Genomic DNA, 26,721 nt, shown 5'->3' with positions numbered 1-26,721 from the left:
ATCGGCCAGGCACTGTCTTTATGGAGCCCAAAAACTTGTGATCAAATTAGAGCGAGTAACGTTAATGGAGTTCTGTAAATAGAAGAAGTGAGCAGATGAGGATGGGTCATGGGAAGAGAGGAGAGGGCCTTTGAGGTAAGAGAAGAGTTTGTTTCATAACAAGACTGCTCTTCTCGTGTTTCCCTGTCCCAGAAGCAGAGCCACTAGGCACTCAGGAATCCTGAACTCATCTTTCATTAACATAAATACAACAAACTTATTCTAAGCAATGTTATGTTTACTTTTTTTGATACTGAAAAAAAGTAAGAATTTAGCCTGAAAACACATCAAGAAATGCAAAAGGTCTAAATCCTAGAGAATGTTAGTTTTCTTACATTGCATAGCTATGTTTCTTAATCCTGATTTTTTTCAAGTCAGTGTTTCCTATTTTTGAGGGTTTATTACTACTGCATAACGCAGGATGATCACAGTGGTCAGCTCTACAATGCAGCAAGAGTCCTAACATTTCTGTTCCCTGTTTCTTTGCATTTTAATAATGCAAGGTTAGAGATAGCCTATAGTCCCCCTTACGCTGAAGCACAGGGAAGTTACAGGTGCAAGCAGACTGTGCTGGCTAAACATCGTCACCCCCTTTTCTTTTCTCAGATAGGATAAGAAAAACAGTTAGTGATTGGGCCAGCTACATGGGGTGAGTGGGAAAGGTAAGGGTACAAACTTTTCCCATCTTCCTTTTTTCTGGACAGGTTTCTAGGAGAGCACTGAAGCTCTCCTGAGGGCAATGCTTGCTCTGACCACCTGCTTCATTAAGGAGCTATGCCTGTTTACCAGTGTATGCAGCTGGAGTCCTGGATGAGTTGTGCAGAGGTTGACTGCTTTTCTCTTCAGCTTCTGAAGTGTTCCCACTCCTATAACATTGCAATGCAGTCGTTTTCACCTGAATGTTCAAGCAGGCCCTTCAGAAGTTCACAAGTAAATGAGAACAGCAGGCAAAACTTCCCTAAAGACTTTTCAAAGAGCAGTCAGAAACGCTTCTGAGTGCACATAATGATATCAGATGGTGAAGCACACTGAAACTTGACTACTCTCAGCAAAGGTTGCCTTGCACCTGTTCTGGCCGCCTATGTGGAAGTTCCTTCCTAAATGGATCATACTTCAGTTCTGGTGTCTTTAGCTTAAAATCCTCCCCATAAAACTAACACTGAATCCCACAGAATGGACTTAGCAAAGGCTTAAAGCCTCCATTTCAGTAGCCTGCAGGTGTGCACTGTAACTGAATTTTAATTTGGAGCAGGTGACATCAGGAAAGTGCAATGTGTGCATTTTGGCAAAGAAGTGATACAACTGCTGAGCTCAAGTAGGCAGATCGAGTCCATTGGTTTGGTTCTTCTGTAGTCCCTGAGAAAAAATATCTGGCTTTAGATGCTTGTGAGCTAGTTTTAGCAATTCTCGAGCCATTCTGTTAACACACGGCTTTCATTCTGGACTCTAGTTTAATAATGGTGACTACTGGAGTTCTTCAAAGTCTAATGAAAGACTGCTTCACACTCTCTGGAAGAAGAAAAAAAGAGAAAACTCTGGTAGTTGCATGAAAGCAGGGGGTTGGGAAGTAGGACTGCAATTGTGTAAGTGATACGATGTGGTAGGGAGGTGAGGCTTCTCAGGAAGCGGCATAGCACTAATAAAATATTTTTTCCTAAAAGGAAAAAAAAAAGTAATTCCTCAGCATTTACAGGCTGAAACACACTGTTTCAGCAGTGGAATATTAATGAATCACTAATGCCAGACTGTTTTATTTAGCCAACTTCTGTAACACTGGTGTACTTCATTGTTTATTCAAACTGCAGACTTATCCAGCATTACATGTTGATAAAATTTCTATGAAAAGAAACTTCTGTCTGGGAAAAGCTATGACTGGCCAAAGGAAGCGCTCTTTTTTGCTTAGCTAGTTGGTCTAAAGGCCAACCATTTTAAATCTTATATGATTTTACTTAGCCTGCACATTAAAGTAAGGAAATAGCATTTCATTTATAGGCACTGTAATCCAGCTGTGTGTCTTTTGGGTCATTTTGCTCATCAGATGGCCAAACTGACCTCTGAAAACAGTTTTCCTGCAGCATTTCTATGAAATAAAAACAGCTCATCTTCTTTACTGTGTGATGCAGCTGTTATTTTACTCCTGGCCTGCCTTAAGTAACGCTGTTTTCCAAGAAAAGCACTGAGAAGTTGAAAAATGGCAAATGTGCAGCCTCAGAGTTTCTCCCCCAGTTCTTATGGACTGTCTTAACATCTGGTCACATACTACTTTTTTGGGTACCCTCCTGGATGATAAACAGGAGGCTGTTCACAACTCGATTCTCAGGATTTTTGTTTCTTCCCATTGAGTACATCCTTCCTTGTGTTACTCACACCACTTCATTTAAACAGGTTCTTTACTGATTCTAGACTGCGTGAAGGGTGTCATAGACAGAAGTGAAAGCATGGGAGAAAGATGTCGATGTGCAGGGGTACATCTAACAGTGCCACTGCAGGCTTTTGAAGGTGAGAGAAGCATCTGCAAAGAAAGTCCTTCCTTGGCTCGATGGCCTCCAGGAAAGCAAGCTCCCATGCAGCTTGCATGTACCTATGAAAAGACTCTATGAAATCTCTGGTGTAAAAGAAGTTGATGAGGTCTGAAGTGTTGTTTTCTTTCAGTTAGCAAAGGCAGGTAATTGTCAGCAAGAGTCCTCTCCCCAGCTTTTGTGTAAGTGGTAATAATGATATATTTAGCACACACAAAACATCTTTTAAGTTTCTTTTTCTCCTGGAAATAATTTAATTTGAAATTTCTCACAACATTAAGGCCAAGACTGATGTTCATTTTGGGAATTTTCAAGTTGAACTATTAAAGCTTGACAAATTAATATTGAAAAGGCTTTACTGTAGAAGATATTTAGTGAATCCCAGCTTGTTTGCTGTATTAGTGTCCTGCCAGCTACTGTATCACATTTTAAATCTCATCAAGTAACTGAAAATTGAAGAAGTGCCACACAGGATCTTTTCAATGGCTGTTGATATTGTTCATTTCCCGAATGTCTTTGGTTGAGCACTGAATGTGGCTAATCTTTATAGCCAGGTAGTCAGGCACGTGGAATGATCATTTAGTTGGAATATGTGGGGGTTAAAGGGGAGAAAAATAGGTGTTGATTATGATGGCTTTCAAAGTTCAGCTATAAGGCTGAGAACTTGCCATGTTTCATCTTTGAATGAGTGCTGTAGGGGGAAGAAAATGGCTACAAAAGAAGATGTAGCTAAAAGGCATTTCTGGCACTGAGAATATCCACCAGTGCAAAATGGTATTAGCACGTGCACCCTGGGCAGGACAGGAAGACAGGGAAGAAGATTTCTGTGACCTTTATTTACCTCATGTCCATTCATCCTGTCATATGAAATTGAGCAGAATGGGCTATTTGTATTGGTATAAAACAAACAGATCAAAGGGGAGAAAAACTGTAATACTTAACTTCCTGGATTTTAGGGCTTTTTAGTATAGCTCAGAAGTTAAATTTTATGTAACAACCTTCCTTTGAATTCTTCATCCCTAAAGCATAAAGGTATGCTATGGAAACTTGCCAGGCACAAGTTACAATCTATTAAAATTTCAATGAATATTCACCAGGATTAGCAAACCCTACAAATAAAATCAGGTCAAATTACCCCTTCTCTAAAAACACAGGTCTGCAGTATATGCATCTCATGGTGTTTTCCCTTCTTCCACACAGTCCTGGATTCTGACATTCATGCTGAATATGAATGTGCCATTTATTTCACTATTTTTGACACTAGGCTTTCAAGAAGAAGAAGAGATGGGTCAACGTATTTTCTGCACGCAGCTTTTCATGCTGGTTTACTTAGTTAAATTCTGTTTAATTCCAACTCTAGTTGCAGTCTTACTGGTAAAAAATGTTTGCTTCAGCAGAGCCTGCCTGGATAAATAACCAATGCCCTGGCTCACCTACAGAACAAGTGAATTCCTGGTTTTGCTGCAGTGCCCTAACAGTGGAGCAGGATGAAAGAATTTCTTAGTGAGTGTATGATGCAGAAATAGGCTAATAGTAGTTGTGGAGAGTGTTTACTGGTGTTTTAAATAAACAAACAAGCAAAAATCCCCAAACCCTCTTTTCCACTTCTGCACTCCCATAGCTGATCTCACTGTAGAAGGCAGCAGGGAACAAACCACCACATGTGAAAACAAATTGGTAGTAATTCAGCAGAAGAGCACTGCATTTGCCCTATCACCACATTGGGACCTTCACTAGCCTAGGTGTTGTTATCTTTGCAGTGTTCTTATAGCAGAGAAAATAGGTTAACTCATAATGAATCCAAAGATAATTGCCTTTGATTTTTAAAGGTTAGTTTCATAAAGCTAGCTGATCACAGAGGGACAGCCTGAGACACAAATGTATCTTGACTGTTCTTTCTATTGATAGTGCTTGTTGAGTGGGCAGTCACCACAGAGCATGTCCCCTGTTTCTGACCAGGGCTGTGATATCGTGGGCTGGACAGTAGGTGAGTTTTGCAGCTTGAAGGAAGTTGAGCTATCAGTATGTTTCTTCTGGAGAAGATAATACATCCTTTGTAAAACTTCTACCTCCCAACAGGCCAGGCAGCTTTGGGGCTCTTCTCCACAGGTCTTTTAATCAATACAGTTTCCCTTTCTCACTGAAATTACATTTACTGTATTTTTAGTATGTTCTGATGGAGCGAAAGGTGTTACTTACATCCAATTTTCCATATAACCACTTCTGATGACTGTCCCTTTCAAGTCTTTTCAGCCTATCCATCCTGAATTAACTTTTTTGTAAGAAAAGGCCTTTCGTGGTTTATAAATTTTAATACAGGATGCTAGCTGCCAGAAAGTTTTGGATTGCAACCAAAGATTTTAACCAGTCTACCCAGCAGATGAAATGAGGTACAGCTCCTGCTGCACCTGGAGACAGTACTTCTTTCATTGCTCTGTTTCAAAGTTATGACACCTCTGCTTTAGCCTCAGAAAGTCAGGAATTTTCCTTTAAACAGGCTTCCTGGAAATAGAGGTTTAGGCTATTAATGGGTAATTTATCACATAGTGTTTTTCAGCCTTAAGAAACTCTGGGTTTTGAGGTTTGTTTTGTTTTTAGTATAGTAAATTGGGGACAGCTAAGCAGAGGTGAGACTCTTGATGTGATATCTTGACAGCAGGAGATGATGATAGTGGAGCCCAACACTCAGTGAAGGAACATCATGCACTGATGGTGAAGTGCTTTGAACTTCAGCTTCAGCTGTTAAGCAGACAGATGCTGATTATGGTGGCATTTTTATATGCTGTGCAGTTCTTACTCACCCAAAGAAACTCATTAACAGTGGACTGCCATGTGTGAGTGAGTTGTGCTTGACCTGGATAAACGCTGCACCATGCAACTTGCAGTGGATTACCTCTCATGTGCAAATACTTTTCCACATGAAAGAGATCTGCTCCAGAGTATGAGAACATCACCTCCAGAACATGGATAGTGTCTTCCATTATCCTCTTCATCTTCAAAGATCTAGACATTTTCTACAGAGAGATATACAGCTCAATTAACATTTTTTTTCCTGCAAAAGGTGGTCATATGAACACTTACAGAGAAGCTCAGAATTTGAAGGTGGTAGTATGTCTAAAAGGCCAGTACATGGCATCTGCAGATTGATCACTGAACTGTAACCAGTCTCTCTCTGTAGTTTGTTTCAGGGACTTGCTCTCATCATTTATCACTAGGGTATCTCCAGGATAGTTACCAGGGTCATTATAGTAAAGGAAGTCAGAATTCATAATTAATTAACAGGTCATAGAGTAGTTGTATGCAGAGAGCCCTGTGGAGCAGTAAATTTCCTAGCCCTACCTCATGAAGTTCAGTGCCAGACTTTCTTGCTGTATGCTCCTGCCCTGTATAAGGCTGTTTCCTTTCTGACCTTATGCAGAGTTCCAGACTAGTGTTTTGGGCAGACCCTAGGGGAGCCATAAAGGTATATCACTTATGACACAGTATGTCACTTAATCTTAGGCATACAGTTATTTCAGCCCCTGCGGTAAAAGAGTCCAACACGACTGTTGATTGTAGAAATGGATCATTTTGGATAAATTAGCTGATCCACGTTGATGTTTCATTTTTGGTTGGGAAGGGTGGGAGGGAGGAAGGGAGAGGAAAAGAGAGTGGTTTTCCTGTTCTACCATCATGGACATCTGTGAACTTTTAGTAAACAGCATGACTTTCTGAATCTGGTTCATAACTTTCATGCTTGCTTTCAAATCTGTTTCAGAGCTGAGCAGCTGTAAGCTTATATTGTTTCTCAGGGAGCTGTTGTACACTAGAGAAAGAGCAGACATGCTTTAGCTCTCACTTGCGCACTGCAGTGTACAATACTTTCTCTCCTTTGTGACTACTATGTAGCAATCCTCAAATATTTTAGTGGCTTTCCTGTTCCCTGAAGTCTAAAGTTGTTTCTTCTTTGAGGCTTATTGAGATTTGAATTTCACTGAGATTTCTACAGAAATACTCTATAAATGATATAAAGGTCTTCAAAACACCTAAATTGCAAATGATTAAAGGAGGTAGCCTTCTTTGCTAGGGATATCTAGAGTTTATGACCACTACCACAATGGGGAAAAATACAAAGATAGGATTTATCTATAAAACACAATTGATGATTCAGATATAAAAGAAATTATTGGAACTTCTGTGCTAGGTCCTATGGCCAGTCCAGTCCCAGAAGGTGCATCTCTATGGCCAATCTAAGAACAAAATCTGCATCTCTCTTGATCAGAGTTTCAGAAAAAGTTGGGGTTTTTTTGCTTATTTGTAAAGGATTAGAATGATGAATTTGAACTGGAACTTCATAAAAGTAGGCTATAATATATTCCCTGCCCTTTCTTAGTTTATGACTGATTTTTCATTAAGTGGATGAATACAGATCAACCATAGGATAAACACTGAAGACAACAAGGTGGTCAAGTTTGCTGGAGAGAATTAATTTTTAAGGAAGGTAGAGGAACATAGAAGTTCCAGATATATAGGGCAGGGATATATAAGGCATGAAATAGACACTGAAAGGAATAAAAATAAATGAAAAGTCAGCAGAAAAGTAAGGGAGTGGTAGATAAGGATAATCTTACAAAGGTTGTAATTTAAGTCATTAAAATATAAACCAGTAGATAATAATTTTATTATGTGAGCTTCTGAAAAGTTGACTCCTGCTGTATGTTTATGAATTGATGTTTTTCTTTTTTCTGTCCTGAGATTTTGTTTTAGGGATTTGAGTAATTTTTTTAACGGAAGAGGAAATCAATATGTTCAAGGGAAAGCCAGATCTTACATTGTTTTCTGGGAGATACAGAATAACATGTTGACTTGTACCATTTTCACAAAGGAATTTATTATATGTCCACTCTATGTACACATAGAGTATCTTTAATTTCTTTTCATACAGGAATGCAACTTCTTCAGAAAAATATTCAAGAGAAATTTTCCCCTTTTTTCTCAGTACTGATCACTTCTAGAAAATTATAATATATTTTTGTGTGCAATATAACTATATATTTGAGAGAATACTGAGAAAGAGATGCAATAATAAACTTCAAATACATAAAAGGTACCTGCAAAGGAGAAGAGAATAAACTGTTCTTGTCATCCATGGATAGGACAAGAAGAAATCAACTTCAATTGCACCAAGGGAAATTTAGATTATGCTTTAGGAAAACCCTCTAACAGAGAAAGTTGTCAGCGCTGCTCCAGGTTGCATAGAGAAGTTATGGAAGCTGCAGCACTGGAAGTTTTTAAGAATAAGCTCAATGTATGAGACAAACTTGTATACAAGTTCAAGAATACATTGTCTTTTAGCTGCATAAAGACATATGACTTTCCCACTATTTTAGAGGTAAATGTGCAGGAAGATTCAGTATGGATATAACTTCAAATACTTCATGCCCTATCCACTCTAACCTAGACTGCATAAAATTTCATATAATGCACCTCTGAGTGTTCGAGGGAGGTTGTTTTATAATGTCTTTTCTTCCAAAGGTAGAGGTCACAGTGGCCTGGTCTAAATTACCACTTGTAAGTCAGAGCTAATTGTTCACACTCTGTGCCTCCTCCCTAATGTATACCCTGTGCAAACCTGATCCTTGCCAGGACGTAGGTACAGAAATGTCAGAAGAACATATGCTGCTTAGACATATGAGTGAGCAATGGCTGGAATGTGGAGCGTGCGTCATACACGTGCTGCAAACTCTTGCATGGCAGGTGGCCCCATGTCATTTCTGGGGGAAAAATACCCCAAGCCTCCACAACTGTAAAATACCAAACCCGACATGGGAGTTTTGGAGATGTCTTCTCTAGAACGGCTCGAGATTGATGAACATGGTGCCACGTTCTTCAGATAAGGTTCAGTCATAGCAGTTGTCCATGAAATGTGGCAAAATCTCAGTACACAGCTTATGGCCCAAGAAAGTTGGAATAAGACTCTACGACTCAAACATTTCCACTGGTGCTCTTGTTTATAATGTTTGATGCCAGCAGCCATAAATTTACAAGGTACTCTGTCTGGGCCTTTAATTGTTAGAAAATATGAAGAACTGAACTGAACTAAATTGAAAAGAGGCTAAAAAAACAGGGAGGGGGAGGAAAATTCCTTTTAACGTGAGTCCCCTAGAAGAAGATAAAGTAAGAGAGGATAGTTAACATCTCAGCAGTATGATCAGAGGACCAAGAGTTGGTGAAAACTAAGTGAACAACTTTTTTAAACAGAAAGCAGGCTTTCTTTGCACTGATAAGTTGTCACATGAAATTAAAAAAAACCAAATATTACCTCTTTTTACTGATTAGAGACTGTTTGGATGTTTCGGGCTATGATAATTTTTTTAAAGATGTTTTCTCTAATACCTATGAGACTGACATCCAAATGCTGTGGAACTTGAGGTCCTCCTGTCCTTCACAGGCTTTGGGTCAGAATGTGCTAAAAGCTTGGTCTGGGCATCTCTGAACAGGAGGGTCGCGGGTCAGAAGCAGACAGCTAACAGAGCTGGGGTAGCAAACAGACTTCTCTGCAATAATTTCCTAATGCTAGCCAGCTTTCCATATTTGTGTGTGCAGAGAAAACAACACTGGCTGCAGTTTGAGTTCAAGAGAGAAAGCAAAAGGAAGACTTTTACTTCTCTAGCCTGTCCAGTCTTCACCTTTAGCCCCTTTATCTATGTCTATACAAAGTATGGAGTTTTATCACATGTCTTAAAGACTCATTGAATCATGTCTGCACACATATTAAAAATGTGAAAGTCACAGTAGCAGCAACTTATCCATTGCTACTTTGTTGCTATTTCTTCCAAATTTTAGATGGCTCTATACTTTGAAAATTACACATGCTGCTTCAAGGCCTTTTTCAACTGAACTTGAAATAAAAAAGAATATAAAAGCCACTTAAAAGAATTCAATGTCAATGGATTAGCAATTGTATGGAAGAAATAAAACTCTTTTGGCAGATTATTAAATACCATCCAATTTCACAGTTGATTAGCACTATGTTATATAGTGCAGGTGTTTGTTACACCTGTGTGCAAAATTTCCCAGGGTTCAGTGTCAGCCTTTGGGTTGATATTGTCATGGCCATGGTGCAGTGTCCTAGTGTTAATATGCTGAAATGTAGTATTAGGCAATGTTAGGCATATGGAGAATTGTGTCCTCTTCAAAACTAGTGGAATTGTTTTGTTTCTACAGTATTTTGGTCAGTTGTGTTTTTTTGTTTTCAATTCAGGAAGGGTAAGCATTGCTGCAGCTTGTACCCTTAATTTACAACAGACTTTTTAGCAGTTTTGGTGCTTGGCAAATCCAGTGACCAGTCATCACTAAAATTTGTGAGATGAAAATAAGAAAGCTGTTATATGGGCTTATTTTGTGTGTTAATGATAGGTACAGTTGCTAAGAGATTCTTTTAGTGACTAGGAAAAGTACATTCGGGTATTCGGTTATTAAAAATATCTCAAATTATTTACATATAGTATTATTGAATTCCATAAAGTAGCTGCAGTAATAATCCACCACACAAAGAAAGAAATGTTCAAATAATTTAAATAATACTGTTTTTTACAGAAGACTTTCCCTTAAGTAATTCATTCTCACTGAACTCTTGAAAGGTAACTGAATATGTAAGATTATTTCCAGTTTACAGAGCAAGAGGCAGGGATCACAGATTCCCAGCTGTGAAGAAGTTACTCGCAAGAGCTTTCTGAGCCCAGAAAGCAAGCCAATGTTAGCTTTCTTTCATTTATTCCTCTTTTCTAGTCACTGCACAGCAGTTCTCTCTTCCAGTTCACTTCAGCTTCAGATGGAACTACTAACACATACTGATGAGTTTTTAATGAAGCATTTTTATAGTTTGCTTTCTACATTTTAAGTGTCTGGCATTTTTGTATGTTATGGCAGAATATTAAATCAATAGGACTTTACAGATGGTACTTGATAATAGGATCTTACCTCACAGAGCTTAAAATTTTTATTAGTGTTTATAGTATTGGTTTGAGGTATTTCACATAACGTTTCCCTGGGCAACTGTTAGGAGAGATTTAAATGTTTAACATATGTGGCTGTGCGCACTAATATAACACATGATTTTACCATTACTATCTGTACGTCCTTTTTTTTTTTTTTTAATCATTTCCTTGCTTTGACAAAATAATGTTCCTTTTGGAGAGGATCCTTGTGGCTCTCAGGCTTTGCCTATGAAAACCCTCAGAGCAGGACTCCTAGCTGGATGGGTGGCAAAGTCTAACAAACCTTTAACCTTTTTTTTGTGCAGGGGTTTTGGGGGACAGGGGGGAAGCTCACCGTGAACTCCTGCAGGGATGTTTCATCCAAGATAAATGGCTTTTCAAACCTGGCCATTTTACAGACATGCAAACACCTCTCCTGGAAGTTTGTGTCTAACAGGGGCTTCTGCAGATGTGAAATTGTCAGGAAGGTTTAGTTTATGTTTCTAACAGAGATGAATGGAAGAAGGCAAAGGGGTTCAAACATAACTGCTCTCTGCTGGAACTGACATGATGTTCTTTGCTTTGGTATTCTTTTGTTGTAACTGCTGTCCTGTATATTATTCTTTCCATGAAATATGGATCCCTAAACTCCCTGTCTTTTTTTTTTTTCCCCTATCCTATTTCCTATTTTAAAATCATTTAACCTTCTCAATCCACTCAGTGAATGCTATGCACAATAACACATGGTGGTCACCTCTTGGTAATGTCTGTTATGTAAAGAAGAGATTTCAATCCATGTTTTAGGGTCATGCACGGACACAGTTCACCTTTCACTCACAGTAACACGCTGCTCTCAGAAGGTGACAAATGTACCTAGGAACTTTTTTACTTTATTAACTTGTGGTAACCGGAGAGCAAGCTCCTGAATTAGCTTATCAACACTAACTACATGTTGAGTCATAAATGACTGTGGGAGAATGCCTTTGGAAACTTTTGAAAACTTCAGCTGTGATTGACTCTAAAAGACATCTTTGGCACCTAAAAATAAAGAGAATACTTTTCATATTCTTCATTTAGTGAACAGATGCAATTTTGAAAGGCTATTTAGTGTGTTAGATATTCAGAACTCACTGTGTGCTTTACCTAATTATCCCTCACGCTCCCGATTTAAAGGATGGAGAAACTGAGGTTGGCAAAAGAAATAATTCACCGGGATCACAAAAGAAGCTCTTGGTCTTTTGAATAGAGCAGCAGCCTGACTGTTTTCCAACCAGCTGGCTGACTTTACATGTCAATTTCTATGAGAGGTGTAGCACAAGTGCAGACTGACCTATGTGTGGTCAATCTATAACAGTCATTTGTCCAAGGTAGCCTTTTCTTTGTATCTGGGAGGCAAACTTTCTCCATCAAGGTGATCCATACTGATCTGCTTCTTGCTCATGTGGAATATAGTTGACTCGAGAAGTTGTGGTTTTCTTCTTTCTTTTTAATTCTGGGTTTTTTTTCCTAACCAACATGAAAAACGTTCAACAATTCAGACCTACACCTAGGGGAATCCTGTTCCCAGTCATGATGTTTCTCCTTTGTCCAATGTTGTCTATCTGAAAGAAATGAAGGCCTTTTGCAAAAGCAAAACTTAAACAAACTGTTTGAGTTATGAATACTAATCACTGCTTTTGAGATATTTAATGGCAGGCAAACAAAGCAAAGAACTGAGTCTCTCTATCAAACTTTGTATTTTGGAATTTGTATGACTAGATCATAGTAAAACAGAAGAGCTTCTTCATTTGTAGCAAATTAGTACAGTCTCAATAACTACAGAAGTAAATTAAGATATTGTCTATGAAGAGAATTGCTTGTGTATAAAGAGCTAGCTATGTGGTAACTGAAATATAGGCTAGAGAAAGGGGCTCTGATTTTTTCAAATATCTATGTTCCAGTGTCTCCTTCTTTTACTTTCTTTTATGTATTTGTTTTTTAGCAACTCTATTGACTTCTTGCCTGACATAACAGGCTTTTCAAGCAATAGAGGTTTTCATCTGAAAAGCTCACCTTAAGACATAGTAATTTCAAGCAGCCACATTTAAGGTCTCTGTAAGGACCCTTATTCTCTTCAGAGCAGGGGTCACATTACATGCTAGGCTTTTGAAAAGCAACAACATCGCTGCCAAAGTGTCTCTACCCTTAGAGACTTCTCATGTATCATGTAGCCTTTTTGCTGTCAAATTCCATTGGAGTGCAAATAGTTCAGTCCCTGCTAGGGCTGATGTCACTGAACCAAGTGCATTTAGGATGCACATCTCTATATTCACTTCATTTGGAAACAGATAGATATATATGTGTGTGTAAAAAAAAGCATAGATCAAAGGCATTTTTCTTCCTAAATAATTTGGGTGACTCTTTGTTTTATATGAGTGTAGTTTTTAAATTAGTTGAGCTGGAGTTGCCAAACTTGGCTGTATATCTGAGCAGTCTGGATGGGAAGCCTTTGCAACTGATATTGTCCTCAAGCAGCTGATCATCAGAGCATTTCCTTCCCCTACCCAAACCAGCAAAATGACCACATCCAGCAGGCAGAGCTCTTCTATGTCTATGGTCAACAACTTGGCCAAAATATTCGATCCAAATGCTTTGCGAAACCAAGGGCCTGATAATGGAATGGAACCCCCCCAAATTCTTCATGTTGCAAGCAGTGATGTCAGCACATCTGAAAGTTTTAACATCATGGATATGAAGTTTGCTTCCCTTGAACAGAAAATAGATAAGCTGTTGACTCTGCAAGACAATGTCCTTAAGAAGCTTAACAGCATTTCCCAAGAAATCTGTTCCATTGAAAAAGACATTGAGATTGTAAAGGCGGAAACATCTGAACCTGGATCAAGGATGGAAAGAAACAAAAATCTGAGAAGTAATGAAATGAAGAGGCTTTGCCTTAAAATGGAAAAATCTCTTTCTGATATAAACAGGAATGCAGAGCAGCAGGTTAAAAGACTAGATGGACTGGAACAAAGTGTTTCTGGACTACAGAAGCTTGTAGGACCTCTGATTGAGAAGGTTAAAACATTAGTAATTCATAATTTAAGTGTAAAACACCATGTTCAAAAACGTAAACTTTGCAAGGCAGGTGATTATGCAAAAGGAGTTGGACATCGTTTCAGAATGCACATTTTCTCGGAGACAACACCTGATGCCCTGCTCAAGAAGAAAAGTGAAAAGGTGAGCCACGGTTTGTGTTTCATCTTGTCAGGAATCATTGCAAGCTACGGATATGTTCTGCTATATTCTTAGTTTTTCATTTCATTAACATTTAAGAGAGAACAACCAATATGCTCTAAAAATGAAAAGTGTTAGAACAAACTGAGCAAGTTTCAGTGGAAAAGACAGAAGATCTACTGAGTGATGAATACCTTCATTTTTTTCTGATTAATTCTTTACAGTTGTAAACATAACCAGGGGTCACTGACATGGGTGACAAAGATTGACACAGACTTCAGGAGGCTTGGGTCCTGGTCATACACTTTACTATGCTCTTCTCTGGATTTATAATTATCTGGGGAAATCAAGTTGCAGCTGTCATGTTATATGCAGTGAGGTCTAGAGCTTAGTGAAACTGGTAAAAATCCTTCTTGGGTCAGGGCATGTATGCATGTATGTCCTTTATTTCAAGGAACATCTTAAGTGTGTTGTTCCGATCTGGTATTTCTGCTGACATTGGTGGTGAGGGGTGACTTCTAAACTAGGATCTAGAGGTAGGGTTACTGTAACTGGAGCTGCGGCTTGTGTAAACTTCCTCAGGGGAAAAAATGCCTGTGTCACTGTAATGGGACTTTCATTGTGTTCTTTACAGGTCAGATTAAAAGACCACAAAAATCTCTTGAAAGGCTCCATTGGCTATAATAAGCTCTTGTAAGGTAGTTTGCCTATTCTTTGTTTGGTAAAGAAGCCCAGTAGCATTAGAAAATTAAAAAATTTCTTCTGATATTTAATTAAACCTACAGTGAACCAAAAAGGTTGCTTTTCATATTGTTTTCTGCTTTGCTTTACTTTTTTTTTTTTTCCTCTCCAAAGAAGTCACATACAGGCTTTACCCTTTGATTCATTTAAAGAATAATTTTTGAGTTTGTTTTTCTAAAGTTTTTCAGCAGGGAAAACCTAAGGTGAAGGTATTATTGGAAATGGCATTCCTTGAAAAAAGAAGCACCCAATATTACTCAGATTGGTCTGGTCAGCAAACTGGGTGCTTTTCAGCTTGTTTACTCAGGCAGCCCCACTTCTCAGGTAAACAAGAAGCATTTGAGCCAGCGTAGGAGACTATAAAAATAGCGGTCAGTGCTGAGTAGCAGCAGAGGGGCATCTTGTAAAGCTCTGTCAGCTGAACTGGCTGATCTGCCACTATGTAAGGATACAAAATGTGCAGCCTTGTTTCCAGAGCATCATTAACTAAAGGGAAAGGTTGCTGCCCTGCCGAAGGAGACCAACAACAGAAGTGGTTTTTACAGGCCCTTTTTGAACATCAGGTTGGACTGGTTTCAATAAAGGATTTTCAACAAAAGAGAAGTTTTCTTGTTTCATACCATTACTTTGATGAGAAAAGATTACTTATTTTGAGCATCTGAGTTTAGGGCTACTTTTACTTTTCAAAACATCAATGAAAACACCTGTTGTAAAAGCCTCATCATAATGAGACCCACAGCTCATCTCTGTAATGCTGCGATCACTGCAGTTTGTGGTAGAGCTCTACCTATCTCGGTGAAATTGCATATTCGTCTAAACTATTTATCAATATAAACTGAACCAGGCCTGGGATGTTAGTGAACTGGCAGATCCTGGAGGCCCAAGTAGGTGCGAGGCTTTCTGCACTAGAAATGCAGGGTAAGAGAAAGGAGGAGACTGTATGGCCTTTGCTGGTGAGTTTGTGGGAGCCAGTGGGTGTAGTGGAAGAGGCAGGTCAGAGAGGAGCAGAGATGCAGGTGCCCAGTGGAGAGTTCAGAGCTACAAAGGGCCTGGAAGTGGAAGATCGGGAGCTTGAACATTATGGAAACAGGCAGTCTACTGACAAGGACACAAAGAGGAGGTGGGCGAGCGGAGTCTCTGTCTTTTTCCAACAGCAGCTCCATTTGTAATCCCCTCACTGATTCATTTTTGTTTAGGCAAAAATCACTCTCAGTGATGTTGAGTGGACTTGGCAGGAGCTTGTCTAGTATGAGGGCTTAGGAAAGGCGGCACGAGCACGTCTGGAATCATGCTGGTGATATTACTACGTTGTTAATATTTTGTTTGTTTTATGAGATAGCATACATATGTTAGCTTGTCATTACCTTCCTCTGTGTGCATTTGATTTATTGGTAAAGGACCATCATAAAATTATCAAGCTATCCAGTGAACAACAGCTGGCTTTAGTAAACACTTAGTCATCTTGGGTTTAAGTAAAAACAGACTTGAATTCAGCCCTGCATTAAGAATAATGGAACGTGGTATGATATCCTTCAGCAGAGACTGCTGAGCTTGGCTGTCAGCTTAGTAGGAGCCACTATTTACAGGCATTCAGAGCAAACAGACTCTCCTCTGTGTGAGGGGGCAGAAACAGCATCTCTGAGCAAGTTAGTGAAAAGACTGGTCCATGAGACACTATGAAGTTGGTTGCTTGTGCCTCTGCCTGCCATGTATTCAAACTGGATTTACAAATGAGGTTTTAAACTGTTCTGACAGAAGCAAAAAGAAAAGTAATGGAATAGAGAAATAGGGGATCTCACCCTTGCAGAGTTTTACACCTGAAATGTACCACTGATACCTGGTAGCATAGCAATGAACAAACCAAAGTGAGCATGCAGAAATCAGTCCTTGCTTCTGTTAACACAATCCTTATCACTATCTCTAGTCCCCACCTGACAACAATTTTGAACAATGCTGACTCTGCAGAAGTGGAGGCCACCAGGCAGTAAGACAAACACCTCTTTTATTCTAGATGGACTCCATATGGCAACACTGAGCAACACTTCAGTCACTTCAGACATACACAGTCCTATTCTGTTTCATTAGCACGTGAGCAAGGTGATCCATTCAGTACAGTTAATTCGGAAGGACAGTATCTGCTTCTCTGCACTGCTGGAGGTGGTCAGATGTTTTGGATGATATGCCTATTGTCATTCACCCCGTCCCAGCTACAAGCAAATGCCACCTCTTAGTTCTAATGGCTGAGCTGTCTGACAAATACTTGGCTGTCCCCAGCCTCGTTCTGCAAAATAATCCAATCATTCTTAATTACTGGTCGGTGATGCAATAGGTGGCCATGGATACATCTGGATAAGGCAGTGGATTGTGTTTACCTACTGCTTAATCACCTGCTTTCCCATCGTTCCCTCTCTAGAGAGGTGCTGCTCTTTGCTTTATTAATTATAGGATTGTTTTTTAATTTTTCCTAACTGGCTTGTTTCACAGAACTGGATTAAGTAGAGAGCAGTGGAAAAGGCAGAACAACTGGGAGGGAAGAGGGAGAATGGGAGAGAGGTAAAGAAGGGGTGATAAGCAGCTGGGGTGTATGATCTCTTTTCTGGCTTCAGCAGCAGCTGGAACAGTTTCCAGACCACAGGCTCCACAGGGACTTTTTGTGCTCTTGCAAAATCTAGGGATCGCTCTCCTCTGAAGCAAAATTTCTGCTTTCCTGCCTTTTACTGCCATCCTGAAATACCTCTACTGCCTCATACAGGAGGTTAGTTTATTTCTGTTTTGGGTTGGACTTATAATATTGTGTAGCCTGCAGACACTTCATGCTTTGTCAGTGCTGCCAAATGTCTCCCAGCCGTTTTCCAGCGAGTGCAGCGTGACCCTATCACCACATGGCTGAGAGGAGTAGCATGTATTACTTGTCGTTTTAAGTCATTTTCTCACTACTACCACCCAGGGAAATCAACAGTTCTAGAGTAAATGTCTTTAAAAGTCTTGAGGTTTTCCTCAAATTCACCTTTCTAAGTAGTCCGTGTTAATCCTGTTGCGAAATGACTCTGTAACTCCATTTTCAGTCCTATTTCTTCCACTTATAAAGAAAGAGGGTAAAATAATACTTCACCTATTTCCTCCAAATTAAACAATTTAGAGATTCTATACTATTAACCTGCAAATACTCACCTGGAGAGTCAGAAAGTCCCTTTAGTTGCCATCATAAAGCAGTATTGAACTTTCTGCAGTTGCCTGCAGGTTGCTGTAACTTCAGACTCCTGCCATTTCTACAGGCTTTGCCATAGGACTAATAACTATTAGCAGTTTGAGGCTGTTTCCCACACTAAAAACACCCAAGCAGCGGGAACTGTTTTCTGTTTGAACCCTCTGTCCCTCCTGTGCAGGTATCACACTGCAATTGCAACTCACTGGCTGCTTTAATAGGAGTCTGCAATGAAACTGCTGTTTGCCACGTGTGTTTTAAGATCCATTCAGCCTCAGTCTATAACCATTCTGATTCCTTCATTTTGACTACAAATACTAATGGGTCCCTTATGCATTATTTAAATTCTCTCCAGATTGGCCGTGTTCTGTGTATTTTTCATATTCCAGCCAAATAGGCAGGAATTGTTTCATTTTCTTTTTTTCATCTGTCTGCAAGAGTTTCTGCCGTCCTCCGTGGTTTTGAGGGTAGAGGCTTTCTACAGAATCTCAGCAGATGGGTTGTCCACTGCTTGGGCAATGCAGTCAGTGTCTTCAGCTGCTGTTACACTCGGTAATGCTCTTCCTTCCTTCAGGACTGATGCCTTTGCCTCAATATGTTCTTGGTAGAGGTATTTCAGGTTTTGAGTGAGCTATATTAGAGTTATAATTATCTCTTTGACTTTATCTCTAAAACTGGTATGTTTTCTCCAGACGACCTTTTCATCTTGTGGTGCCCCGTTCTCTCCTTTACTGACAGCCATAGGAGGTTTTTCATGCCCTTCCAACTCAGAATGCTGTTTAATTTTGCTTTCATTTAGCCTTGGAACTTGCTGTCTGCTCTACAATGTTCCCTGGGTAGGATCCTGCCCTGGGCACTGTTGTTGTGGTTTTGCTGTCTCTGCAACTCAGAGGAATGTGTGGAATCAAAGCAGGCACAGCTGATTTCCAAATACCTGCATGCCACCTCAGATGGCTTATGGGCATGACATTAACACCTGTGTGTTACAGTGACCGTTTTAGGAATCCATTAGAATTCCTTTACAAAACTAGGGAGACCTCATGATGAAGGTGAAGAGATAACTGGTAAGTGCAGGAGAGCAAGACAAGGCAGGTCATCAGACAACAGTCCTGTAAAAGCAGAAGGTTCCTCAAAGAGGTGAGACAGTGGTAGGAGGAATTTGCTCAGGCAAAATGTCTTCACCCACTGCAGTCATCTAAAATCCACCTTTTGTCATCAGATATCCTAGCCATTTAGTCAGTTTTCAGGGGAGGACTCCTCTCAGCCCCTATCAGGAGTCAGATACACCTGCCAGTAGTAAGGGTACCATGCTTGAATGCCTCCTCTGGTAAGAGAGTGCCATTGCAACTAAATGCAGGGTCTCCACCATGCTGGCTTTTCATGACAAGGGTAGCTGCTCTGGAACGCAATTAATTTGGTGCCATCTTGGCAGCACCCTGGGTTTTGTGCACATGTGCACCAGTGAGGAGAAGCAGTGATGACTGGCTGGGCAGCAGCCTCAGCAGAGCCTGGGAGGCTTCCCACCAAATTCCATTCGCTGGGTGCTGCCTGCATGGTGGATTGCCGCAGGAAAAGGTCTGTCTATAAAGGGGACAATAAAGAGGTCCCAAGTCTTTCCCTTCCACCCAACCCCCCTTCTTGTTAAATGAAGTGCATTATTAGGAAACCTGCATTTCTGGACTCCAATTCAAAGTGAGTCATCAAAGCTGTAGGGGGTGATTTCTGAAGTTCATAACGCTTTGGAAGTCTCCCAACAGTGTGATTTCCCAAAAGCAGCTTAGGAAGGGCAGTTCAAGAAGTCTGAAGATATTTGCCATTCATATCATTGCATGCTTACCTCAGATAAGCTAGTAAAGCTGAGGAATACTCTCTTAGCAATAAGGCTACTTAACTGATATTGTAGCAAAGAATTGCCTGAGTAGTTTGACAGATGGGTGGTTTATTCCTGCAGTTAAAAAGATCTGCCACTGATTTGGCTTTCAGGCTGGATTTTTTTTCTTCCTTTCTCACACTGTGATGATAGCGGAGCCCACTTTAAAGGATGAGCCATTTAATGGTAGTAGGGAAAATGTGGAGAATAGCACCTAGAAAATTTTGGGGTTATGGCACAGATGCACATGAGGGACACATGCCCCTGTGAATCGCATGGGACCCTGTCGGCCACCACACATACGAGGACATTGAGCCATATAGAGAAGGGGTAGATGTGAGGCTTTCCAATATGTTGGTAGGACAAGCAGCCAGAGTCTCCAGTGGTTGTGCTTGCCTGATGTTGCCCCTGATTTGTTCAGGTGAGAAACCCAAAAGTGATAGTAACAGGTTGATTTGATTTCCTAGATGCAGTGAAAGGATGTGTGTCAAAGCCAGGTAATGCTGAATGCTCTGGTCTTAGGAGGTGGATTGGTAACCTCAGATTTGCTGGTCATTATTGCAGGCCTCTGTGTATTCCAGAGACATTAAAATTATACCAATGAATTGGAGTTAAAAAATCTACCTCCAAAGCTCTTCTTAGGCCTGATGCTGACTCTGTTAAATGACAGTGACTAGAAATCAAGGCAAAAGTAAAGATGTTTAAAGGCAACCTGTTACTGGTAGTGCAATATGCTGTGTCTTCACTGTAGCAGATGGAACACTCAAGGCCATGGGCTCCATCAGGAGCCTGGTTGCATGAAAGCCTTTTCTACTCATCAGTGTAAGATTCCCTGTTTTGAGAAGAATGGCCTGGCAGGAGGAAGCATCCATTTGAAACAGGACAGCCACTGCTTCTCCAGTGCAGTGGGTGGGAAGTTGGCAAACTGAAGTGGGGAATGAACAAGGCTTTGGCTTCACCGATCTTCAGCTTCTCATCTAGGATGGTGTTATTCCAAGGTTTTTTTCAGTATTTAGTATGTGTCTTCATGCAGAGATCGTTACCTCATTACCAATGTATTTTCAAGGCAGCAGGTCACACGGAAATTATCTTTTATTTCCTATTGGAGGAATCACGATTGTCATGGCTCAGAGGTTATTTTTGTGTGTGATTAAAAGGCACTTGTGACTTGAGTTTGGTTTATACAGAAGAATAATTTCTTTATCTAGTTCAAGGAGCTCTATAAAGATCACAGAAGAGTAAAAATCTTTGCCTGAAGGTGCCAGCAGTTTGTGTAGTGTAGCAAAAAATAATGACTCGGAAGCAGATGTACCACCTGCCAGTAAAAGCAGGATTCCCATGTGTACGTTTTGTATCATTTATAAGTTTGTATCAGAAATACACTCACTAAATATTTTACATTGCTGGGGGGAAAAAAGGGTGTGTATTGAAGAGGAACACAAAAGGGAAGGAGGGGATGGATTCCAGCTTTGGGGGATAGCACAGGAGGCATCACCACGCATGCTGTTGCCCCAAGGTGTCTGTGATATGTGGTGCACTCTCCTATGTACTGATGTGGAGATACTGGGACCATCCACAGTACTGTGCTCAGGTGGCAAAGCCCATGGCTGATTTCTGGCTCTTAGTGAAGTGAATTCATCGCAAAGCTCAAGTAACTTAATCATGTTGATAAATGATGGTGACCAGGTCTTACACAAAACCAGGATATCTTGACATAATAAAGCTCTGCAAAGTACCTTAAGAACATGAGAAAGAGACACCAAGTAAGAAATAGGGTTTAGGCAGATGCAAAGTTTTGTGTCTCAGCATCGGCTGATTGAAGTTGAGAATCATGTCTTGACATCACATGAAATGTGATGGGGTGATAAAGGACCTCTACCTAAAGGATTGGGGCTGCTTTGTGAGGCCATTTGTTACAAAAATTTTTGCAGTAGGAAAAAAAAAAATCAAAGACCTTTATGAGGTGAATAAAAAAAATTTGAAAGTTAGCTAGGAAAACATTCCAAGGCTAAGACTGCTACAGTATAAAGAAGGAATTTAACTAAGTACAGCTCATTAAAAAGGAGTCAGATGTCTATAAAAAACATTAATTTCTTGCTGCATTTGAAATTTCTGTTACAATATATTTATGTATATAATTGCTTATTGCTTAATTTCTGCAGATTTCTAAAGTAAATTTAAATAATTTCTGAAAGTGTTTTTTTTCCATTGGTCTATACTGAAGTTTCAGCCTCTGGAGTGTCTCACATTATTCTGTTATCATCATGTGTGCTTTTATTCTGTCCCTATTACTTAGGGTCTAGCAATACTCTGTATGAAAGGATATGTTTAAGTCTGGAAAATGTATTTTTGAAGACACAATACCAACTTGTGTAGATACAGACACCTTTTTGCTTTGGTGTATTTTGTAGGGTTGCAAATGCAATCTTTCATATTTAACCTTTTGTGGAATTAAAATGAAAACTTCATTGAAAGTTTTCGATTTGTATGAATAGGGAAAATGTGTGCGGTGCTATTAGACCCATTGTGCATATTCAAGTCATTAAAGAAAGGGGAAAAAATAAGGTGGAGGCATAATTTCCACTAAGAAATATTGATTCCTATAATTTTAGAAATTAAAGACTGGAAAAAGTCACATGTCATCAAAGTTCAGGAAGAATAATGCATAAATAAATAAAATCCCATTAGGGATTAAGTTAAAAAGACCCTTGAGGAAGCACTACTAACAGACTGAAGAAAGAGGAGTGTTATGGATAGTAGTCAGATGGGATGGATGTCATTAACAAACCACCACATCTTTCGGATGAGATTTTCAGAAGAGTGCGATGGCCTTGGGTGCTCAGGACCTGTGGGCTCTCAGCATGGCTGGCCCAGCTGCCTGGGGTCGGACAGCACAGGGGCGCATTCCCTTGACAAACTACAAGGAGGTCTTTGTACTTCCCGTGGCTGGGCTGGCAGGGATGTGTTGACTCCTGTCAGCTCCAGAGAACCTGGCACAACCCCACCCTTTACAGGGAAGAAATAATGAGCAAAAGTTCATGGTTTTATTGCCAGGTCGAGATTTGACAAGCTGAAGTTACATGTTGCTATGAATAGCAGAACATGGAAAAAACTGGGATGCTCATATATAGACTACTCTACTCATGTGTCTACAAATAGTCCAATATCTAGTCCTTATATTTGTATTTCTTATTCTAGTGCACTATTGACCCTATATTTATTGCAAATAGCTACATTTATTGATTCTGAAGGATACCAGTAAATTTTTCATTTATTTTATTTTTCTTTTTCTCATTTAAATTAGTATGAGCTCCTCATCTGCTGTTAAAATGTAAGAGATCAGAAATGATGCTTGAATAAACACTGTAGTAATTTATGTAGCGCCCTGGCAGTTTCAGGTATTCGACATCGTCCAGTGTTCCTTCCACTGGACAGATTTTCAAAAGCTGGCTTCTGTATTTCACACCTGCAAACTACAGCAATATTTAGTAGGAAGCGCTGTGTGCCTGCAATTAATTTTGAATGCAGAAGTGAAATCTGGCCCCATGCATCAAAGAGTTGGGAGGCCGTTTCTCTGGTTATTTGCGCAGCTGACTGTATTTGATCAGAGCTGATGTCCTCAGTGGTACGGTGAGGTTGACATACTTACAGGAATCTGAGTGCATTACTAATTGCGGTCACATTGCAGAGTGAATAAGTGTGAGGCTTTTCCCTACTTCTTTTAGTGCTTTTCACCATTAAAAAAACAGAATGGGCATTGCTTGATTCCCTGTGATCCATCTGGAATCATGACATTTATATTCAAGTTCCATGTGAACAAGGCTCCAATTTATATTTCAAGGGTAATTACCTAGTTGTATCTAGGCCTTTTTCATTTTGCAGCTTGCAACTCCCTGGGACCAACTGCATCCGAAATAGTTGTCAGTCTCAGTTCTTATGCTCATATTACAGTTTCTTTGTCCCTTACAGATCAAGATTTTCTAAACAAGTCCTGCTGAAATCCTCTCATGCAGTTTCATCCAGTTTTTCTCAACTGTTTTTCCTTCTCACAGAGTTTCCTTTCCCTTGAACTGTGTTCGAAGCAGATACACGTTGCTTTAATTTCATGCCTATTTTCTATATAGCCCAATGAAATTAAAACAACAACAAAAAAGCATAAAAAATGCAGAGGGCTTACCAGAACAAATGTTTAGTAATAGGACTGATTCATGCCCAGTGTACAATATGAATAAGCCGTGGGACTGCTTGCATGATTAAGACACTTAATTTTAAGTGCCTGGCCCTGTATATTTTGTTGAAATATGTATTACACTGCTTCAGCTGGTAGCTCAAAGACAAAAAGTAGTCTCTCTGGCAAATATTTAGAGGTACCTGCGTTTTTCACACCCTTTGTGTCTATTACTATTAATGATAGTGCCAGTTTCATAGTACTGTGAGGAACAAGCCAAGTGGAAAAGGAGCACCGAGCAACAGCAGACACCATGGTTTACTGTGTCACCATCCTACTACAAGTCTAGGAGTGGCCAATAAAAAACCACACTGAGCAAATGTCATAGGAATATGAGTAAATAGCCATAAAGATAACTAATAGCAGAGTTTTTATGAGGAGCTGGCCTGGTATAAAGCACCTCTAGATGTCACTGTAACATTGTAGAATGTAGATAAGAGAAAGCTACAAAGCTGACATTATGGTCTATACACTCCAATTCCTGGTAACTGTTTTGGTCAGCCTGTAATAAATTATTTGATTATTAAAAATGCTGTTACCAGACGTTGATTAACAGCAAAAAAACTTTTTGAAATCTGTCAGTAAGACTGTTACTGAACATTTTACTAGAATATTAAATATTCCTAGCTTTGGTTAAACTAACCTAGTTCTTAACAGCAAAAGCTATTGCAGGACAACAGCTCATTTCTGGACGTTTTTACTTTTAGTCCCTGCGGCTCAACCCTGATCTTTTCTGGGCTGTGTTTATGCCAACACTGATGTTGATTACGACTGAGATCATTTCTCTTGCTTTACACAGGTACCAATCTGATCAGCTTGGTAGTGATTAAAATAAGGACCATCATTTATAGGAAAAGCGTGAGTTAGATAGAACACAGAGTAATTGGATTTGACCAAAAAAATCAGGCTGCAATTTCATGAGGGACAATACAACATGAACACTGTATACACTAATACATCAATTGCCTTCTCCACAGGTCATCAAAGAAAAGTCACATTTGAATGAGACAGGAACAAAAGAGAAGAAGCCACCAGATTCAACAGGTTAGAATTTTTTTTTTTCTCATCAGTTTCTACTTCCTAAGGGTACAACTGCACAGAAATAGCCATTACTCTCCTGAGCAGCTCCAGTGAAGTTGGTTGGATTACATGTGTGCTCATCAGCCTGAGTGAGAATTACCCAAGCAACATCAACCTACTTTTCACATGCCTGTGCGCATGATGGCAAACTGCTCAAAAAACTGCTTTGCATGAGGAGTTTATTAACCTCGACTTGGCTGACAATAAATTTGAGTGAGAAAAACATTTTCCAGTGCTGTGTCTGAAAGAAAGAGTTTGTGACCCATGTTATCCCTGTTTTAAAGTAGTCTGCTCTTGCCTAGGAGACATTTACACTGACCTTGAAAGTGGGAGAGGAAAGCAAGTACCTAGTTCAAAATGCAACAGAAGTTATGCTAACTGTGCAACCCTACTTTAATGTTGTTACTGACTATCAGACAATTACTGAGATTCTTTGGTAATCTGTTTACTTACAGAGGGGGCCATCCAGAAGAGCCAGTCCTGCTCTCAGGAAGAAGTTGATAAGCTCAACAAGGAAAATGCCGAGAGGGAAAGTTCTGTTCTGCTTCAAGTGGATCTTCCCAAATTTCATACTGAAAGGCCACAGGAGAAAGGAGAAAGTTTGGCTTTCAAAAGCTGTTACAAATATAGGAGAAGCTCTGTTCAGAAATCCTTCACTAAAGAAAAGCAGCAAGAAGATGCTGTTGATGATGCTTGTCAAAGGATAACTAGGCAAGAGATAGAGAGTGAGTCCCCAGGAGATGGGGAGAGGAAGGAGGAACATTACAGGTCTGGAGATGAAAGACAAGAGGAGAAGAATGAAGGGGAGGGAAATGCTGATAAGAGTGAAAAAGAAGTTGAGGAACCACCACCTCCTTCCCAAAATGAAGATGAGGCAGGACAAAGCCATGATCAAGAGGCACCAGAGGGAAGGTAAGGTCTGAAGCTCAGGCTGCACATTCTTAAGAGACCCATGATTTAGATAAATGTGTAGTTCAAGTTTCAAGTCAAAGTGGCTGGTTAATATAATTATTGGTGAAAATCCAGCCCAATAGAAAAGTGTAAAATGAGTTTATCTCTCTGATCTGAGCTCTAAGCTGAAATTATACCCTTAAAAAAGACGGGCAAACAATCTACCATACACAGTACTAGCAGTGTGCTTTGGTTGTTTGCTTCGGAAATAGGTTAGGAGCATGGGAATTACGTTAGGCTATTCTTCATCTTTGAGGAGAATTCTCCCATTATAATGCTTATATACTGCAGCATCATATAACCTATGAGCAAAGTAAGGTTAGATTAGGCCATGTACCAATTGGGAATTAAGTTACTGCAAAATGTGGTAACTTAAGCGATAACACAAAACTGTGAAACTTTGCCCAGGCAATTAAACTGATAAATTTGTTTAGTGTAATTCTTTGCTGCATTGATATATAGCCCTTCAGGGGTAAACCAGTTTAAGCTCTATATGAACAGAGTGAAATCCCAATGCTCTCCCATTGCTTTAAAGGTGAGATTGATAGCCAAATGTTAAATTTAGAAGAACTCAGGCGAGGATTTCAGTGATGGGGAAACATTTTGCTGTCATGAATTAACTTAAGTGTAGTTTTTATTTCTTAAAGTGAATATTAAAACAGTTTCTTTTACTTCATGAAGCAAAATAACCTAATGTTATTTGAACGCAATATATGTGTAGACATATTTCACCTATGTTTCTAAATTTGCTCTGCTTTAAGTGTACCCTACTCTAATGCCATGTTTTGTCCTTGCAGGTGTAAAGGCTGCGAAAAAGGTACAGGAAATTATCACTCAGTCACTGAGCAGACCTGCCAGTTTGAGCATAGTGGTAGCAGTAAGCATCAAGTGAATGATGAAGGCCTAATCAAAGATGA

At 39.7% G+C, this 26,721-nt stretch overlaps 1 protein-coding gene across 1 annotated transcript in view; it reads left to right on the top strand.

The window, feature by feature from the left end:
- MYLK4 (myosin light chain kinase family member 4) overlaps nt 1–26,721 on the top strand; it is a 68,986-nt gene that overhangs the window by 25,978 nt on the left and 16,287 nt on the right. Inside the window, exons 3-5 of the mRNA XM_075052516.1 lie at nt 24,751–24,817; nt 25,309–25,765; nt 26,602–26,621. Coding sequence (XP_074908617.1) covers nt 24,751–24,817; nt 25,309–25,765; nt 26,602–26,621 — 544 coding nt within the window. The remainder of the gene's footprint in view (nt 1–24,750; nt 24,818–25,308; nt 25,766–26,601; nt 26,622–26,721) is intronic.

The sequence above is a fragment of the Buteo buteo genome, chromosome 20 (assembly GCF_964188355.1).
Source record: "Buteo buteo chromosome 20, bButBut1.hap1.1, whole genome shotgun sequence".
Lineage (NCBI taxonomy): Eukaryota > Metazoa > Chordata > Aves > Accipitriformes > Accipitridae > Buteo > Buteo buteo.
The sequence above is the reverse complement of the archived record's forward strand: the minus strand, read 5'-3'. Positions and strand labels throughout refer to the sequence as shown.